At 37.4% G+C, this 21,486-nt stretch overlaps 1 protein-coding gene across 6 annotated transcripts in view; it reads right to left on the bottom strand.

The window, feature by feature from the left end:
• Positions 1 to 2,264: 2,264 nt before the first annotated feature.
• The window catches only part of TFEC (transcription factor EC), a 127,046-nt gene continuing 107,824 nt past the window's right edge, over positions 2,265 to 21,486 (bottom strand). For all 6 annotated transcript variants that reach the window (XM_075929346.2, XM_075929364.2, XM_075929371.2 and 3 more), the window contains 3 exons: positions 20,845 to 20,920; positions 8,152 to 8,299; positions 2,265 to 7,256 (listed from right to left, as the gene is read on the bottom strand). In XM_075929346.2, the coding sequence (XP_075785461.2) occupies positions 6,876 to 7,256; positions 8,152 to 8,299; positions 20,845 to 20,920 (605 nt within the window). In that variant the 3' untranslated portion in view covers positions 2,265 to 6,875. The remainder of the gene's footprint in view (positions 7,257 to 8,151; positions 8,300 to 20,844; positions 20,921 to 21,486) is intronic.

Here is a 21,486-nt window from a genome sequence, read left to right as displayed (position 1 = left end):
TTCACAAGCCCTGATGCTTACTTTTATGGTCAGTTGTATCAGTGAGTTGTACCAAACTTTAAAGCAATCGAGCCGGTATGGATGACATGCTGAACCAAATCATCTGCCAAAAATCTCCTCTAGAGCACCTGACGCAGGTACCTTTCTTTGGTAGTTGGATCCATATTATCACTAACAAACATCTTTAGAGATTCAAGTGACTGCATAGTTGTAAACAAAAAGACTGCTCAACAACAGGTAGCTAAACATTGTATAGCAATTCAACCTATGCAGTAAATGGGAAAGATAGTTGCATTCAGAGGAAGCATGATATGTATATACCAAAACATGGAGCTGAAGAAAAGGTGACATTAAAAGCTACAAATCTTCTCTTACATATTCTCTTCAATAGGCAGTTTATTGGCATGCGTCTCCCTGTCCAGCTGATTCCTTGAAACAATGCCAGTATCCTCCATAGCCCCTCCACTCGGATTCATTACACTTTTTGCTCCAGAATAGGACAAGAGGAAACACAGCAATCAATTTCAGGGACACGTTGGAAAGGAAATTAACATTTTTCATTTGGTTCAAATTTTTGTGGTAATTTTCAGTGACTTTTTTAAATGAAAGAAATATGTATTTCATTTAGTTTTGAATTTAAGGGAAAATTTTCATGATAATTGAAAATGATTAATTATTTCATAAGATTTCAGGCAATTTCACCTTTCATTCAACCAGAATCACCCATCACATTGACAAGCATAGCACTCTGCTGTGTTGACTCTAGTATTGTTTTCAGCAATCTGCCTTTTCTTAACATAGCCTCTTATTCCATTATAATGCTTGAATGATTCACAGCCAATGTTTCCAATCCACTTTTCCTAGCTCATGAAACTTTTTAACGAAATGTTAGCATTTGCAGACACCAGATGTTTTGACATAAGGAGAAGCAATATGTAAATTTTAATCCATGCTAGGAACAATAGCCTGCAGGCACCTTTTTCTTATTACATGAATCATATACTTAACCACAATGTGGTGAATTATATCAAAATCATCATCATCCGGAATATAGTATACTTGTCTTGTGGTTGCCAATTAATGAAACTGATATATATTTAACTTGATGGGTATCAGTGATTTAACCAATAAGCCTTAGCATGTTTCACTTCTGTACCCACCCTTATAATTAGATTTTTGGCCCTGAAACTGATTAGTATCAAAACTTCGGGGTTTTCCTTTAATCTCCCATCGGTTGTCAATACAAGTGATGCTACATCAGACCTGACTGGCTATCATTTTCTAACATCACCATTTTTAATCAAGCAGCCCAACACACAGTGTCTTCACTAATCTGTTTAATAACTTCTGATTGGATTTCCTGATGCTATTTATTTAACCATTCGGAGCTTGATTCTGCAAGATGCTGAGCTTCTCCATTCTTCAAATGGAATTGAGAGTTCTCAGCACTGCACAAAGAACCTTTCATAATCAGATTTGTGTATAATGTATGCACAAGCAAAGTTTCCTTCCTGTGGGTAATCACAGAACTTTTGTATGTAAGTAATAATTAGCCTGTGTGATTTTTAACATTAATTAGGGAAATCTTAATGAAGGGACTTATGAAATAATAGTAACAAAGATGACAATACTTCTCTTCATTTGAAATACAATGTTTAGCTAGTACTATATGAAACAAAGAAAATCCTTATTTTCAAAGAAAGGAACAAAAATGCTACTAAACCTGGCTGAAATATATTCCTAATTAACAATATTTGTACTATTCATGTACATAAAATGCCAGCTATATTCTTGAGATTGCACGTTTGATATTGGTAATTCAGAATGTTCAAACCAAATCTTAATTCAAAATGTTGCCTGATGATCAGCTTTTAAAATGTTTTACATCTTAAAACACAATATTCTGTTTATCCTAGGTTGTCTGGGGAACTTCTAGTCTAGTAAGAGATTTTTGTAAGGCATCTAAGTGATTTAACAGATATCATCATGCCTGCTAGCAATTTTGCAACATTCTGAAAACACTTTCCATAAATCAAAGCCTTAGCAGCAGGAATAAGCAGATGGCAGAAGACCATATTAAAGAATGTATCAATTATTTTCATTAATGGAAGGCTTCTGGATCATGATGTACTAATGGACTAAATGTTTAGTAGTTGTGAAATCTCATCGGTTTCTTCTCAAATGTTCTTGGCTTATTATATTGTTTTACAGTATGTTCTTAGTGAGGCTGGACAGTGAGATTTCACAAGGGACATGTAAAAAGATGTTTTAATTTTAGTTCTTTAATTGCATTAATACAATAAACATAAAATACCAGGACATATCAAGTGCATTTTTATAAAAATTGCATGTATTGTATGTAATAAAGTATATTCTGTCACATACATTTACTTAGAAAACAAGATACTGTATGGTTAACAATGAAAAATAGCAATTATAAAAATATTCTAGTCTCATGCTAGTAATGTAAATATCTTTACTGATCTAACAGACTTAACAATTTTAAATTACAATAATTTTACAACCTCCATTCATATATACAGCCCTATTAAAGTCAAAAGGTATTATAATAACAATGTTCTTATTAAGATTAAATGACTGAATTATATTTAGTCCTTTACCCTATAAAGCAACTGCAGTTCTGTTTGTTAAAATGTTTGCACTTATTTTACCTTTTCAAACAGAATCCCAACTCTAGACAGAGAAATAATTTAGGTCTCATTTCTTAGTATAGTATCTATATTCGTTTCATGAATTAAACAAGATGGTAATATTTCAACTCCCTTTCCTTTTGTATAATTATCAGTTCACTGGTTCATGTATACTGTAAGAATATGATGACCAGCTTTTAATATCTGCTACTAAAAACAGGCAAAAACTCCTCATTTTACATATCTGTAAAAAATGAAGCTAGTGACAGGGGTGCTGGAACAATTTATATAATCGGGGCACAAAGAGTCATTGAACTAACCTGTTAAGCCTCTATATTATGGAAACTACCTCAAGCCCAAAGGTGCCACCCCCCGAGTATCCCTAATTCCAGCACCTATGGATAGGGGATATCCCAGAACTACAGAAGTTTTCCTTTGTCAGGGCCTGAGTCACAGACACACTCCACACTTCTTGTATATAAGATTTCAACAAACAAGGCTGTATTAGAAATAATCTTGACATATTCCCCTGCAATCCTAATACTTAATTTACTCATTGACATTAATAGTTTTGCCTGAGTTTTGCTTCAGGAGTTGTCCGTGTATACATCAAATCTCTTTCCTCTGCACAAGCTTGCAATGAAGAAAGTATTGTGTCCTGGTTTAAAAAAATACTAAACTTTAGAACCAATTCACTATATTTGAGCTGAAAGAGAATTGTTAATTCTTGAAAATTAGGGATAGAGAGACCAACACGTAAGTACCTTTGGCCAGCCAGCCCTCTGTAATACTTCCTCAACCCAGCAGGATGCTTCTCCATTGCCATTTTTGTAAACTTTAAAATGTTTGTATTAATAGATCAGACCAGGAAACTATAGACTCTGTCACAAGGGAGCCAACTTAATTCTTTTTCCTCCAAAGATTCATCCCCTAAATGATGGGTAGGAGAAGTCTTTTCCACCCTATACCATTAAATGATTTCAGGGGTGACAAAATATTAAGTTGTAGTAATTCATGAAAACTCTAACGATGATCTGAAATTATGAATTTCTACTGGAAAGATAATTTAATGGCATTGACATGGCATTATCAATGACTACATCTGATGAGAGTGCAGTTGTCAATATATTTATTTGCAGAGACAGCTATTCAGTATATGGAAATAGAAGCACGCCATTAGATTTCTCATGCAGAAAATATATCTGGTGTTTCATATTGAGGGCATTGTCAGATGAATAACAATGAACTTTTTACAAAATCGTGGCTGCACTGTAATACTTTTTTTGGGGCAGCTCTTGTAGACACGGTTAAATACGGGATGTTCCTTAAAGTCAGTATAGTTTTAATGTATGGGCTAAAAATTCAATGGGAAAATCAAGTAACATATTCATATTTAATTTCGTTTTCTCCATTATGAGCAAACTCACATTGGTGCATTTAAAACTAATGTAGTAGAAGGTACAGTACAACGACAAATTAAAATACTTGACATTAGTCAACAATCCCCTCCCATTAGCAGCTGAAATGGGCAATACACATCCTAAATTAGATATCTGTGCATGAATATTTGGCTATATCCTATTTTGTATTTAACTTTCACTACAAGCTAGTCCCTGACAAAACTGTGAACTCTAGCCAAACAGACTCTTCTCCTAGTCTGACCCTTGTTTACTGAGCCATTAGAAATGGCTCTTTTTCCTGTATTCATTTACCTTTGGTTAATATCCCTTCATGCTCCCATCTCCACTCCCCATGCTCTTTAACAAATACTTAACATCTCTGTTGTTGTTGTTATTTGCATTGTAATAACAACTAAGGCCTCGGTCAAGAATTAGAACCCTATTGTAATAGGCTCATTAAAAAGAAGATAGTCCTGGCCCCAAATTGTTTAGAGTCTAAATAATTTGATATATATGAGCTAATACAACTTCTTGAATTGACCAGAAAACTCAAAATGTTTCCTTTAGATGGATTTGGATTGGTTTTACTATATGTCTGCAATACTCCCGAGATCCTCAGATACAATTATACAGTTTATAAACACATGTCTTAAGCTCCTAGCAGTGCAATGAAATCAGTCCAATTGATATTGAATGAAAAGATAAAATTTGATCAAGAATACACCAGATAAGAAAACTAAGGTCCTCAAACTGGCTATGCTGTTGCACATTAGTCAGGTATGGGCTATGGCCTCGGTAAATCATTTAGCTAAGGGACCTATCCATTTAGCAATTTGAATGGATATCCAGGAGATCTCATTTGATATATGGCACTTTAAAAAAAAAAAAAAAAAGAAAAGGAGGGTAAAGACATATTCTATGACAATAAATTTAAAACATTCACTCAACTAACAGCCTGATTGACTCTCCCTTAGCTACTCCACTAGCCACATCTATATGATACCTTTTTTTAGACAGGCTCTGATAGAGCAAAGTTGAACACATTTCTACTTTGAAACATTTTTTGACTTGCACAAAGACACTCTTCTCTCACACCCAACCTCTTCTGACTCAGCTGAGGAAAGCTGTGAAGAGCTAGTGCCAGCTCAATTTGCAGTGTATTAATATTAGATTCAGAATGATTGCACTCAATCTATTCCAAGAATATACATCTCCAAAATCTCACTGTGTACAAAAACTGTGTCTTCTACCTGCCCTCCAACTGCCAAACATCTGTGGCATTATCAATTCACATATTTTGTGAGTACCCAAGACTAGCATGTTAGAAAGCAATGAATCATATCAATAGGAATCAGGAATATCCCTTTTGATTCCAAGATCTGCCTACTTCATTTTTATAGTGAATCTAGAAACAAATTATAATTCTCTCTGACAAAATACATATAATGGGAACCGAATTCATTGCCTTCCATATCCAACTGGCTCAAAGACATAGGTGTCAATTTAGATATTATCCTTTAGAAAAAAAACCTTATTATGTTACAACAGGAAATCACATACAATTCGGCTACGTCTACATTGGCCCCAAATTCCGGAAAAGGTAAGTCAGCATAAGGAAATCCGCGGGGGATTTAAATATCCCCCGTGGATTTAAATAAACATGTCCGCCGCTTTTTTTCCGGCTTGGGGAAAAGCCGGAAAAAAAGCGTCTAGACTGGCACGATCCTCCGGAATAAAGCCCTTTTCCAGAGGATCTCTTATTCCTACTTTCCCTACGCTGACTTACCTGCTTTGCATCCCTTTTCCGGAATTTGGGGCCAGTGTAGACGTAGCCTTCATGTTTGGAAAAAGTTTTATCAGGAAAAACAGTAGAGAAAAGAGTTTGCTGCAAAGAGCTGGTAGCAATATTAGCAGTAATGGCTGGGTTTATTTGTACTGATTATGTTCATTGTGTCTTGAGTATGTTCATTGTGTCTTGAACATACCTGCACTTAGTATATTCTGTTGCCTAAACAGAATCTCTCTTGAAGCTTCTTAAATCTTGCATCTGTTTCTGCTTGATTCTTTTAAATCACTCTCATTATGTTAGCTTTTGTTTTTCTTCTGTACATCCAAAGCGTTCAAAAATAAATATAAAACATTGGATACTTTTCTACATGGGAATAAAATAGAAATTTTAAGGATTCTAAATACAACTTTATGGACTCTGAAGTAGATGCAGTTCACGAAGCACTGAATATATGCTGACTTTAATCTGAAAAGAGCACTGTGTTTCCTGTTTGTGATGTTTGCAACCTCACTACTGCAGGTACATCACATTCTAACATTTCCTCATTCTTGTGTTGCAATTGTTGTGTTTACTGAAATTTCTCACTTTCATTTAAAAAAAAATAACAAATATCTTGACTAAAACTCATCATTAAATTTGAGAGAAGAGAGTGGTAGATTCAACAGTGTGATAGGTTCAAAAGAGATTTGGATATGTTTTTGCAATGTGGGTGTTCATTTTTCTGAGAAATATTTTAATACTGCTGTGAAAATGCAGAGGGAAATGGCTAAAGCCTTCCAGTGAATAAGGAAGGGTCTGTGCAAATGCTAGCTCTGAACAGATGAAGTCAATTCTGGGCAAAGAGATAGGAATCCATGTTCATTTTTCATCTTTCTTTGAAATATGCACTCACTTACATCCTACACTTGCAGCAGCTTATGTCCACAACAGTTCTCCACCTTCTTTTCACAGAGTACAAGCATCACACTTAAATTCGTAACACAATCTCCTAGCACCAGGAAAGGATTATAAAAATTCATTATGCCCTTTCTAATTTTAGAAATCATCTCCATCATCTGTGCTAAAGCTACTTCTTCTGCTGCTTTCTTTTGATGCAGCAGGCGAGATTGAAGACAAGAGTGGATCTGTTCCAAATGGTGATATTGTATTATCCAGTAAGATTTCCTCTAACCTTTGTTCTTCTTTTGAAGCAGCGCTAAAAGACAAATCAGTGAAATACGAGAGAGGATCCGAAAAGGCTGTTGATCCATCACAAAGGTCAGCACTTGGTCCATGTACCAGAACCAGTTGCTGAGAATAGTCTGTGGCATTTTCCGCTGGGTATGTCTGTTGCTTGATGACTTGGGCAGCTACATCCACCGCGCTGAGTGAAGACATGAGTGGTAGCCCATGTGCACGAGCTTGTATTTCTAGTTCCTATGGTTTCAAACAAAAAGACTTAAATAATGGTTTTGGAAGGAAACTTGATTTCATTAGAACTGCTCTATGTAAGAGATGCACATTCACAGTGATTCTTAATCCAAAAGATGTGGCAATATGTTTAAAAATGCAATGTATGGACAATCCACGATAAATAGCAATAAACAACATGAGCTGGTTTTCTTTTTAATTCTGAGCTTTTATTAAAGTGGAAGCCCTATGGGAATATGAGAGTTATGACAGCCCCATAACACCATTACCCACAGTACTGAACCACTTAAAGGTGATGGAAAAATACCGCAGACATTTCTACTTATTAATTATCTACAAAAATTCAGGGCTGCTATTTGGAAAGAGAGCAGGTAGCTTACCTGATTATATATTTCTTTAAATCTTGAATTTCAAACTATGGAGATCCAGATTCTGATACTTTGTGTCACATGAGCAGATGATGTGTGACTTAATATAACATGGCACAATGTACCCCAAGGCAATGCAATGCCGTGGAAATTTTACAAAGAGGAAAAGAAAATACGGAGGAGGATTTAGTGTTCAATATTGTTTTAGGGAAACAAATGATTTTTTTTGTGGTAGTTATAATGTAGATATACTACATAAGAAGGCAACATTTCTTCAAATATTTTATTAGTTCTCTATACATGTGTTAACTTACATATGGCCTAATTATCAAAGGGCTTTTTAGAAATCTAAGATACCTATATAGCAGTAAATACGGAATTGTAAAATGATGTAAAATTGTATCATTCCTGCAAAAGGCCAACCCACTTTTAACAAATGGCATTTAGGAGAAAAATAATATAAATGAATTAAATTTGATGATGGATAAGTAGGGAGAAATCTTTGTAGTTCATGGTGACATTCTTATACAAACCTGAATTCGAAGCAGAAGTCTTCTGTTAGTCTGTTCTAATTTCTTCTGTCTGTGTTCTAATTCTCTGGCTCTCTGTTGTTCTTTTTGTAGCCACTTGATGTACTCCACTGATGCTTTTAAAATAGTTCCTTTGTTCCAGCGCATATCACTGCGGAATGTAGAGATAACCTTTTCACAATTGTGCATGTCAGCAGAATTCATAAGAACTTACAAAATCTTTTACATTAATATGAAATAATGATTTACATGACTATTATTCACTCTTAGATATTATTGCTTCTGAATGGAAATTTTAATAGAATAGTTAAGAAGCCCTTATATAGTAAAATTAATCCCAGAATGAAAATAAGTGTCAAAAGAAAGTAATAAAGTGACTTTTTGTGGGAGAGCTAAATGCAATATCATGATTCTACCATTACAGTTTTTATATTTTTAGTGAAAATTGCTTTTATTATTAACTCTAAGATTAAAATCTCTGTGCAGTATTTCTGCATTAATGAACTAGGAAATATACATTACTAAGGACTTAAGCCTAAATTTTTAAAGATCATTTCAAATATACTTCTCCTTTTACCTGACTTTCTAATGAGGTAGCTTTTATGCTTGTTGGGGAAAAAAATGGTCTTCCTGAATGCTGGTCCTCATTGAGATGAAGCAGACAAATTATAGTTTAGTAATCACACAGAGTATAATATGACAAAACTTTCTCAATTTGACCACACTGGAAACAATATATAGACGGTTAAGCAGCAGAACTGAAAACAAATTCCAAATACTACTTCTCCGAGGGTCACACTGGCTGTGGCATTGATCCAACAAAGATCTTAAGCACAATCTTAATTGTAAGCACACAAGTGGTCCCATTAAACTCAATGTGCTTAAAGTTAACATTGCACTTACAGGTTTTGTTGGCTGTGTGGCCTTGAAACAAAAATGCAGATTTTGGGATAAAGTTTTAAATCTTATAATACAGATACGAGCACAGCCCACATGACAGATACAGATTGCAAGGTTTTAGAATATCCATGTCAACAACATCAAAGCCAGAATGCCAGTAAGAGTCTCTGCAGAGGAAAGAAGTCACCAGGGCCCTGTACATGTAATAACTTATTACGACAGGGTGACCAGATGTTCTGTTTTTAAAGGTGCCATATTTAAACCCTCCTACTGGGGTCCTGACTTTTTTTTAAAAAATGGGCAAATTGTGCTGAACTTTCCGTCTCCTCTCCGTCCAATGCTGATGAGTGCTGCTGCTAGCCAGATCCTGGCTTGCCAGCTGCCCACCTGTGTACAGTGAGTGGGAGGGTCCAGTGGCCAACTATGGAGGTGGATATGCAAGCTTGGTGGTAGAGCAAAGCTGCAGCACCTGAACCCAGCTGCTCTCCTTGCTGGTCCATCAGCGCAGGGCTGTAACATTTCTAGTTGGGAAACATGCCTAATGTAAGCCCTGGGAAGTATTATCAGCTTCCGAGGATTATTTGGAACACTGGGCTAGACAATTCTGAACTTTTAAAGTTAAGTGGGTTTCCCAGGAAATCTCTAGGGCAGTGGAGAAAAACATGCAACTTGTGGGCTGCATGCAGATCATCAGAGTAACCCACTGGTAGGCTGTGAGATATTTTGTTGATGTTCACAACAAAACCGTCTGCAGGTTTGCCATTTCTGGACAATGGGACCTCTGGGAAGTGGCAGCCACCACATCCCCTGAGGCCCATTGCTTCTCACAGCTCCCATTGGCTAGAAAGAGTGAACTGTGTCCTCCAAGAGCTACAAGGTGAGGGAGAAGGGAGCATGCCTGATGGTCATTGTCAACAAAATGTCTTGTGGCCCACTAGTGGATTACCCTGATGAGCTGCTTGTGGCTCTCAGGCTGCTGGTTGCCCACAACTGCTCTAGAGCGTAGCACATGCTAATATATAAATTTTCTGGTTATCCCAGGACTCAGCCTTTTGAGACATTACCCTGAGCAGGGGACCTTTATCCACTAATTGCCTATTAGATGAGGACAAAATTTGAGGCCTAATCTTTATTAAGGAGTGGCTCACACACTCATGAGTGTGCTTGTTTGGAGCCCAGGTGGTTATGAACTTGTAACCACAGAAAAACCCTGTGGTGAGGGTTTGAAAGTCTGTTCCCTTGCTGCAATTGCAGTGAGGTCAGGTAAATTTAGCATGTATGTAATTGGGTTTTTTTAATTGTTTAAATATAGTCTCTCTCAATGTTTTCATCTTAAGAATAAATGGCTTGATTAGGAAAAGTTGTGTGGTAATGCTGTAGCCAATTATACTGATTATATTGAGGAGAAAAGTAAAGCATGCTTGCTCAGTCAGTCTGACTTGCTGGGGAATTCACAGAGAAGGCAAGGAACGGTGCCACCTAGAAATACTCCAGTCAGGAGTGAGTGAGATGTGTGTCCCTTCCCAAGAGCCACACGAGTCATGGAGTCACAAGCCTGAGAGGAGCAATAATGGTGCAGTTGACATGAACAGTGACACTGACTGAATGTAGTTAATCAGGCTCTGAAGGTGGGTTAAGATAACCCACATAAGCTACACTGCAGGATCGAAGTATACTTGTATGTGCTCTGTAAATGGTGAAAATGAAATACAAATTAAAAAAAAATAAAAACCCCATTTTTTTTGCATTATAAACACCAAAAAGAGCACAGAATGATACTTCTGTCAGAGACAGCCTTGGAAAACTATACTTAGTCACTAACCTGTGGTGACTAGAATATCATTAATATTTTCTCTATTTTCAAGGAAAGAGTGACTATATTTTTGTGCCCAATTTGATATGCATTCATGGCAGTTTTGCAAAGTGATCATGAAATAAGAATACTTATAGCATATTTTTCAGAGAAACACATCCAAAATGGGCTTTGCCAATCCTCCTAGCCACATGAGGTCAGCCTAGCCTATCAAGGAACCAGAACAATGCCATGAGAATTATGTGACCATTCACAACCACCTGGCTCATCTTGAAAATAAAGTATATAATCCTGCAAAATTAGGTGGCAAGATACTTCAGTGTTCAGCAAATTAGAAATTATTAAGATAGAATCATCCTCACCATGGAAAAATATAAAATATGTTTGCAACTGTTTCACACAAGTATTTGTTAATTCAAAAACAGGAGAATTTGACAAAAAGGGGTGTTTTTTTACAATGTAAATTCTTCCTTGATATAATAATATGCATTACAGACTATTATTAGAACCCACTAATCAACAACTAGAAATCTTTCTTTTTTTACAGAATAATGTTAGTAACCGTAATATTATATTCTGAATATTATTTACATTTCCTAATTGTGCTGGCTGGACAGTTTGTATTTCTAGTGATAAAATGGTGCTATTTTTATCTCTTAAACTAGATCTTCACTGAGAGTCTAATTGCTACACTCAGCTTTACAATGGAGATATCAACTGCTACATGGCTCACAAGAATTAAGACACAAATGCTAGACAGTTCAAACGGTGAAGTTTACAAATTTGAGAGGCTTGCCCACAAGTGTGAACTCTGATGAAAAGCTTGCATCCCCTCTGGTATCACTTTAGTAATGAATTTTGAATCCTTGCAATATCAGCCACATTTTTTAAGTGTGATATCCAAGATATTGTTCAATACCTGATAGTACGAAATTCTTCCTAATTGGTATATACATTTATAGCACTGGTGGGATATCTTACAAACTCTGATTATTACAGCATACAGTAGTTCCCTCATAATCTAGGACTGATGCATGGAGGGGAAAGACATGCAATGGGAAAGGACTGGATGAAGATCAGTGGGTGTACTGTAGTGCCACACATAGCCCTTTGTTCCATCCATACTTATTTATGTCAGCAGAAAAAGAAAGGTGATGAACGAACTTCTGTGCTGACTATGCATCTCAGAGGTTTCCCTTCCACATTTTTAAGCAACAAAATAGCAAGCAATGCCAATCATCACAGATATGTGATGTGTTTATACATTTTAATCAGCTTGAGTCTAGACTCAACTTTCATCCAGTTATGTGTCAAGTCTGATGAAGGACATAATAGTGTTTATTTTATATAGATGCATTGGTAGGGATTCAATAGTTAACTCTGGCATCTTATTAAATGTTTTTTATTATTCTCTGCTTCACTCTTCAAGTCTTAAAACACAAGGACACTTTCACAATTACACAATGAAACAAGGTTTTCCATATTGCAACTTCGATTTCACCTCAGTTGATTCTTATATCTCACTGATGGACCGGCAACACACGGCCCCATATGTACATTCTAGGAAGTTCAAGGAAAATGTAATTCTCAGAAACCCCACAAGATTCTATTAAGATCCAGAGTGTTCTAGGAGGTTAGCGAAAAATGAATGTATATATGAAATATCAGACATATTTACTTTAAACTTTCTAATTCACCCCTTTGTCGCTAACTACAAAAAATAGCACCTCCAGATAATCGGCTGGGTCACCTGCCCCTTAATCTGGCCTTCACTGTGTCATCCTATGTTTTAGTCCATCACAATGAAACTTCAGTACTTCCCATGGCATCTCTGTGCTACTATAACAATAATATGACCCCAGACTATTATATTATGTGTAAGATTAAAATTTTTTCAGTTCTTTTTAGTAAAAGCTAGGCACAAGTTATAGGCAACAAACAAAAATTCATAGAATTCCATGATCTATTCCTGACTTTCATTAAAAATAATGGTGACAAAATAGGGCTGAGGGGGGATAACAGACTGAGCCCTGCTGCTGGAGGGGAAGGATTTCACTGCCCACCATTGCTGTGGCTCATAGCTCTGAGGTCAGACATTTTCCCCCCATATCTTCTTCAGTTTCACTGGAGATACCATGAGAAAGACAGTTATTCAGGGGCACCATTTCAGATTTTGGTAGGGGGGGCCAATCTGTTCATGCTGTGATGTGGGGGGGGGGAGGAGAGAGTGAGAAGATGGGAGGCAGACTGAGGACAGCCACTTCAGCAGTGTTACTGAGCAGACTCAGCACAAATCAAGCACCAAATGGGGAGAGGAGAATTAAACCCACCTGCCCTCCCTTCTATACACACTATCTCTATCCAGGAGCTACTAAAGCACTGGAAAACTCTGCTTTTTTTGGCAGACAACATAGCAGTTAGCTGACAGGAGCACTGTATCTAATTCCTATATAAAAGTAAGAAGATTAAATAAATATTACCAGGGCTCGACAAACCACAGCGAAATCCACTCATCAGCCCCACACTGCGCATGCGCCAGACCCTCACTGAGCATGCACGCGCCGCCAGTGAATGGGGTGACCGGCTGAAATCTACTCGCCACGGGCGAGTAGATACATGGATTTGTCGATCCCTGAATACTAGACCCTCTCATCTATAACACTAACATATTCTGACATCTTAAGGGACACTAGTTAGCCTTAAAAATGTAATGTATAATCTTACTTGGATACTAACTCTGGGAAGAGAGAGACCCTGTCAGGATCCTGGGCTTGCTTTCTCAGCTTTGGAAGGGGAGTGGGGTCTAGTGGGTTACAGCAAAGGGGGCACATATATTTCAGCTCTATATAAGAACATCAGAATGGCCATATTGGGTAGATCAAAGGTCCTTCTAGCCCTGTATCCTGTCTTCCAACAGTGGCCAATGCCAGGTGCTTCAGAAGGAATAAACAGAACAGGCAATCATGATCTATCCCGTTGCCCATTCCCAGCTTCTGGCAAACAGAAGCTAGGGACACCATCCCTGGCCATTCTGGCTAGTAGCCATTGATGGACCTATCCTCCTTGAACTTATTTTGTTCTTATTGGAACCCTGTTATAGTTTGGGCCTTTCTACCGTCTCCTACCAGAGTTCCACAAGTTGACTGTGAAAAATAATGTATTTTGTTTGTCTTAAATCTGCTGCCTATACATTTAATTGGGTCAGTTTCTTGTGTTACGTTAGTGAAGGAATAAATAACATTTTCTTATTCTATTTTTCTAAACCTCTAGCATATCCCTCCCATTCTTTAGTCATTTCTTTTCCAAGCTGAAAAGTCCCAGTCTTGTTAACCTTGTCTCATATGGAGGCTGTTTCTTACCCCAATCATTTCTGTACCTTTTCCAAACCCAATATATCTTTTTTCAGATGGAGTGACCAGATCTGCATACAATATTCAAGATGTGGATGTACAATGATTTTATAGAAAGGCAATATGGTATTTTATTTTATCTATTCCTTTCCTAATGATTCCAAATATTCTGTTAGCTTTTTAGTTTTTAGACTGCCACTGCACAGTGAGACGATGTTTTCAGGAAACTATCCACAAGGATTCCAAGAGCTCTTTCTTGAGTGGTAACAGCTATTTTAGACCCCATCATTTTTGTATCTCTAGTTAGGATTATATTTTCCCATGTGCATTATTTTGTACTTATCAACACTGAATTCCATCTGCCTTTGTGCTGCCCAGTCACCCAGTTTTATGAGATCCCTTTGTAACTCTTTGCAGTCAGCTTTGGATTAGTCACTGTTTACTCTCTTTTCAAGAACATGAGAAGTTTAACATCATCATCATGATCAACAACCATGGGCTCAATGCCCATTAATGTCTGATGCCTCTCTGACTATTTCCTTCCATCATTCCCTATCTAATGCAGAGTGGCTTAGTTTCTGTAGAGTAGCTCTGCACCAATCTACTTTATCATCTCCCCATTCTCTGAGGGGTCTGCCTCTCCTATTCAGATCATCCATTATGCTGAATACCAAGATCTTAACTATTCGCTTGCCATTCATTCTTCAGATATGCCCGAATAGTTGTAACTTTCATTGTATAACCTTCTGCAGTAGGTTCTCTTTCAGCTGTATCGTCCTATATAATTCCTCGTAGGTTCTCTTTCAGCTGTATCGTCCTATATAATTCCTCTGCATCCATCCTATTCCCAGGATATTTCTATAACAACTTCTCTAGAATGCCAATATCCTTCTCTTCAAATCTTTCGTTATCACCCATGTCTCACAACATGCTGCTAAATACACACATTTTCAAGACGCTCAGCTGCTCAGCTTCGTTCCAGATCCCTGCAGCAAAACAGTCATCCCTATGCTTTGTCCCCTGTATTTTAAGTGGCATACCCAGCAATGTTTTCATGATGATTCTTCAATTAACCAGCCTTTTGTTATTCTTAATCGCCCTGCCCCCTCCCTCTTTTTATAACCTACTCTCTGCTCCAAATGCAAAGCTGCAAGCTGCCCAAACTGTTGCATTTAAGAACTGCCTCTGGAGTCAGGGCATGCAGCTTTAAGCAGACCTCAACCATGAAATCCAGGGGTTCAAACCCAGGAGGGGGCTACTGCCCCAACCCTCCATAAATAGCACCCCTGCAGTTATTATTTTGGCACATCCAGGTTCCAGCTGGAGCCTGGTTTAACTAATTGGAATTGGAATATGGAAGTGTTGAGACAAATTAAAAGGAAAATGGAACAAAATAAAAATATTTAAATGATGGCTTTGAATTTTCAGCAAAACTCAGTGTTTGGTTGGTTTTTTTTTCCAGTTTTATTTTAAAATGTTTTTCTTGCCTGTTAATAGTTTTACATTTTGAAAGTACCTATCACCTGGCTATCTAAGCACTTAAAATTAAACTAAAAAGAGGAGAAAAATGCAACTTAATGAAACAATATCCCCACAGAAAATTCTAAAATTAAACTAAAAAGAAGAAAAAGAGATTTCAATGTTATCAGGAGTGAGCTCAACTGGATCCAAATAATTTCAGTACATACTAACGAAGCGAGATAGAAACACCTCTAAGAAGCAAAATCTACTTTGTAAAAGTAGACCATAGAATCATAGGTCTGGAAGAGATCTTCAGAGGTCATCTAGTCTACCCCACTACTCTGACTCAGATCCAGGTAAACTTAGACCTTTACTGAAGGTGAATATCTAACCTGTTCTTAACCTTCTGTAATGAGGATTCCATGGCCTGTCACCTATTCTAGTGCTTGACTGTCCTCATAGTTGGAAAGATTTTCCTAATAGCTAATCTAAATCTCTCTTGCTGCAGATTAAGCCCATTACTTTTTGTCTTACATTGAGTGGACATGAAGAACAATTGATCATAGTCCTCCTAGTAACAGACATTAACATGGTTGAAGACTGTTATAATGCCTATCCCCCTCTTCCTCCCCCCCCCACATCTTTTTTCAAGATTAAACATGCTACATTTTCAAAAGTGATCTTGAGTGTCTCAGTTTTGAGATGCTTAACTTGAACTACTTCAAAGGGATCTGATTTTCAGAATGTACTGAAATCAGGCACCTTCAAAGTACCTCCACCTGAGCACTCAAAAATGGAGGCAGTCAAATTCACTGGTCACTTTTTTGTAACTGTGATGTCATCTAACTAATCAAATATGGAAAAAATCAACCATGTGACATCTTCATTATTTTTGCCTCAGCATACTCTTTAGGATTCACTGAGTGACATAATTTAAATCCATCCTGTACCACAACAGATTTAAGGCCCAATTTTGTGTGTTCTAACATGAGATCAGTATAATGTATGAAATATCAAAACAAGGCTTGAATCCAAACCAAAATATTCAACCCAAACACCCCTAAATACTTTTGACAAATGTTGATTCATATCTGAAGTTTGCAGCTCACACCTATTTCTAATCAGTTTCAGACTTGCATCCATTAGCGCTTCATAACTGCAAACCAACAGTGCCATCCACTGTTTCTCAGAGTTATATTTCCTCACATTTCTTTACCGAAAATGGTCTAAAGTACTGTAAGATATAACACTACAATTAAAACAACATTACCAATGTGTTGTACAGGACATCCAATGTGAACAAAATTTTATTAAGGGACTTTACTGAATCAACTGAATTGGCACATTCATCAATGTATTAGTAGCATCAAAAATAACTTGTTCATTTTACTCATTTTGGGTTGATGCCAGAGAATGAGCTGAGCTTGTGAAAATGTCATTCCCTACAAAGGACTATAACTGTGTTAACTTTCTCACTGGCGATTTCACTCATAGTGGCTTGTCATGCCAAGCTTATGCTTCTGTAAGTCTCACACAGCTTTAAATTGTTATAAAAATCCATAATTTAATAAAAACTTCTTAGCCCTGAGGAAAAAAGGCTGAAGTGTCAACAGATAATTATATTCTGAGCATTACAAAGCTGCCACTGGCGAACAAATGAATCCCACAATATTTGTATAACCAATTATATCCAAGTCACAATCACACTGGTGCAGTCTTTTAGGCTTCACTGAGTGACATGAGAAATCCAAGGCTAAAAGTCTAAGCATTAAATAACTTACTGAATTGATATTGCTAATCCTACAATAGACTTTACCATGGTGTGTCATTTTCCTCCATTTTGTTTGCTGCAGAGTTTTGAAAGTTTGCTAATACCAGATAAAGCCAGCAGATTGATGGTCAGTGCTTCCCTCTTTTCAATGTTAAGACAGTTAAAGTAGTGTCTTTTAACTGGCTATGGTTATTGCAAAGACTTCCCCAAAGCTAAACTTTAGATACTATTTATTAAATAAAACTGTTAACAACACAAGCTATTTTCCTATAATTAATTTAAAAGAGATGATGAAAATATAAACCTTAAGGGTACGTCTAAGGTCAATGTTGCCATGGTCGATCTTTCCGGGGTTTGATTTAGCAGTAGTATAGACCCACTACATCGAACTCAAAGGGTGCCTACATCGGCGCTGGTACTCCTACTCCTCACAAGGAGTAAGGGAACCTTCCCGCTGTGTGGATGGGGATTTAAGATATGTCAACTCCGGCTACATAATTCACTTAGCCGGAGTTGCATGTCTTACTTCAACCTTTCCATGTAGGATAGTTCAGGCTTAAGAGAATGCATTAGGGTTTTGCAGTATAACATTTGAGTTGCTGTACATTTGTTTGTACATTAGCATAAAATTATAGACTCATAGACTTTAAGGTCAGAAGGGACCATTATGATCATCTAGTCTGACCCCCTGCACAGTGCAGGCCACAAAATCTCACCCACCCCTCCTAGAATAATCCTCTCACCTATATCGCAGATATTGAAGCCTTCAAATACTTTGAAGACCCCAAGATGCAGAGAATCCTCTAGCTGTGATCTGTACCCCATGCTACAGAGGAAGGCGAAAAACCTCCAGGGCCTCTGACAATCTACCCTGGAGGAAAATTCCTTCCCGACCCCAAATATGGCAATCAGCTAAACCCTGAGCATGTGGGCAAGACTCATCAGCCAGACACCCAGAAAGTTCTCTATAGTAACTCCTATCATCCCTCCATTGACCTATTTCCCACTGATAATGAATGGTCAATTAGTTACTAAGATCATGTTATCTCATCAAACCATCCCCTTCATAAACCCATCTAGTTTAATCTTGAAACCAGATAGATCTTTTGCCCCCACTACTTCCCTTGGAAGGCCGTTCCAGAACTTCACTCCTCTAATGGTTAGAAACCTTCGTCTAATCTCAAGTCTAAACTTCCTACTAGCCAGCTTATATCCATTTGTTCTTGTGTCCACATTGGTATTAAACTTAAATAATTCCTCTCCCTCCCTGGTATTTATCCCTCTAATATATTTAAAAAGTTCAATCATGTCCCCCCTCAGCCTTCCTTTGGTTAAAGTAAACAAGCCAAGCTCCTTGAGTCTCCTTTCATAAGACAGGTTTACCATTCCTCGGATCATCCTAGTGGCCCTTCTTTGTACCTGTTCCAGTTTGAATTCATCCTTCTTAAACATGGAAGACCAGAACTGCACACAGTATTCCAAATGGGGTCTCACCAATGCCTTGTATAATGGCACTAACACCTCCTTATCCCTACTGGAAATACCTCGCCTAATACGTCCCAAGATCGTATTAGCCTTTTTCACGGCCATGTCACAATGGTGGCTCATAGTCATTCTATAATCAACCAGGACTCCGAGGTCCTTCTCCTCCTCCGTTACTTCCAACTGATGTGTCCCCAGCTTATAACTAAAATTCTTGTTATTAATCCCTAAATGCATAACCTTACACTTCTCACTATTAAATTTCATCCTATTGCTAGCACTCCAATTTACAAGATCATCCAGAACTTCCTGTATGATATCCCGATCCTTTTCTGAATTGGCAATAGCTCCAAACTTTGTGTCATCTGCAAGTTTTATTAGGACACTTCCACTTTTGGTGCCAAGATCAGCAATAAAAAGATTAAATAAAATTGGCCCCAAAACTGATCCCTGAGGAACTCCGCTAGTAACCTTCCTCCAACCTGACAATTCACCTTTCAGTATGACCCGCTGTAGTCTCCCCTTTAACCAGTTGCTTATCCACCTCTCAACTTTCATATAATCTATCTTTTCCAATTTAACCAATAATTCCCCATGTGGTACTGTATCAAATGCCTTACTAAAGTCGAGGTAGATTAGATCCACTGCATTTCCTTTATCTAAAAAATCTGTTACTTTCTCAAAAAAGGAGATCAGGTTGGTTTGGCACATCTACCTTTTGTAAAACCATGTTGTAATTTGTCCCAATTGCCATTAGCCTCAATGTCTCTAACTACTTTCTCCTTCAAAATTTTTTCCAGGATCTTACATACTACAGATGTCAAACTAACAGGCCTATAGTTACCCGGGTCGCTTTTTTTCCTTTCTTAAAAATCGGAACTATATTAGCAATTCTCCAGTCAAATGGTACAACCCCTGAGTTTAGAGATTCATTAAAAATTTTTGCTAATGGACTTGCAAGCTCACGTGCCAGTTCCTTTAATATTCTTGGATGAAGACCATCTGGACCCCCCCGATTTACTCCCATTAAGCTGTTCAAGTTTGGCTTTCACCTCGAATATGGTAATATCTACCTCCTTATCCTCAGTCCCATTTGTTAACTTACCATTATCCCTAAGATCTTCATTAGCCTCATTAAAGACTGAAGCAAAGTATTTGTTCAAATATTGGGCCATTCCTAGATTATCCTTAACCTTCACTCCATCCTTAGTAATTAGTGGTCCTACTTCTTCTTTTTTTGTTTTTTTCCTATTTATATGGCTATAAAACCTTTTACTATTGGTTTTAATTCCCTTTGCAAGGTCCAACTCTACCTGACTTTTAGCCTTTCTCACTTTATCCCTACATGCTCTAACCTCAATAAGGTAGCTTTCTTTGTATCTATTTAAAATACAAAGACATTTTGTATCTATTTAAAATACCTAATTTTCCCTTGCCTTTCAACTTCTTGTTCAGCGAATGTGGTTTTTATGAAAGGTGCCAAATCATCAGCCTCAGAGACTGAAGTATTCTGTGTATCTAGAGAGTGGATAGTAGCAGTGCACGTGCTGTTTCATTCCATTAAAGATACCATCTCTAGGGTGAAAAGGTAGTTCATTCTCCAATATCTGTCCACCCTTGGCCTGTCTGGTGAGATTCCAAACAGGAATAGCAATTATTCCTAGATGTAATGGTGGTTTTTGTGGTGTGGAGACTTCTCTCTGAAGGAACGGAATGATAAAACCACCAACTCTTTACATTACAACCATCAGAGGTTAATGATTTTGTTTCCTACCTGACCAGTTAGACTGACTTTGAAATAGTGACCTAGAAGTGAACGTCTCTGTATCTCATTAGCCAGACTCATGGCTATCATATCACTCCTTCCCCCTCTGTGTTTACACTTTAGACATTATTATAGAAATAACTGTTGAACTCACGGATCATTGGACTTCGGAATAAGTGTGCCAAGCTCCTTGATTCGATAATTAATATTGTATCTTCTTCTTCTTTCAACTATTAAAAAAAGAGAACAATTTACTGTTTTCGTTGTGAAATAGTCTTTTGGAAAGGCCTAATGAAACATTGCAATTAGTTTAAAACAAGTGGCCCAATGTAAGGACATTCTGAATCACAATGATAGAATTAATCCTAAAATTACCTTAGAAATAATAAACTACCAAGTCAAATTCAAAACCTATATAGCTCAATATCCCTTCGGTAGGTTTGTTTTGATTTTTAATGTAAAATATAGTTACAGAGCTTGATTTACCTCTGTGGTCCAAAAAGGAACGAGCAAATTCATGTCCCTCCAACCACAAGGCAGCTCTACCTGCAGGTGAATTACCTCAGAGCAGATGGTATTAAGGTTGCCACCATTTACCATGGCTGGGGTTTCATAGAAGCCCCATTATCACATCTCTGATGTGCCTGTGTCTGTCCCTTCTGCATTTCCTTCTCCTGCCTGCAATGGCCACCATTAGACCTCACAGTAGTTGTGTTTTTCTCCACTGTGGTTCAATCCTAGGAATGAATTGGACTCATATGGCTTACAAGGTCATACTTAACTTCTCATTTGCCAA

The sequence above is a fragment of the Pelodiscus sinensis genome, chromosome 1 (assembly GCF_052426305.1).
Source record: "Pelodiscus sinensis isolate ZL-2025 chromosome 1, ASM5242630v1, whole genome shotgun sequence".
Taxonomy (NCBI): Eukaryota; Metazoa; Chordata; order Testudines; family Trionychidae; genus Pelodiscus; species Pelodiscus sinensis.
The sequence above is the reverse complement of the archived record's forward strand: the minus strand, read 5'-3'. Positions and strand labels throughout refer to the sequence as shown.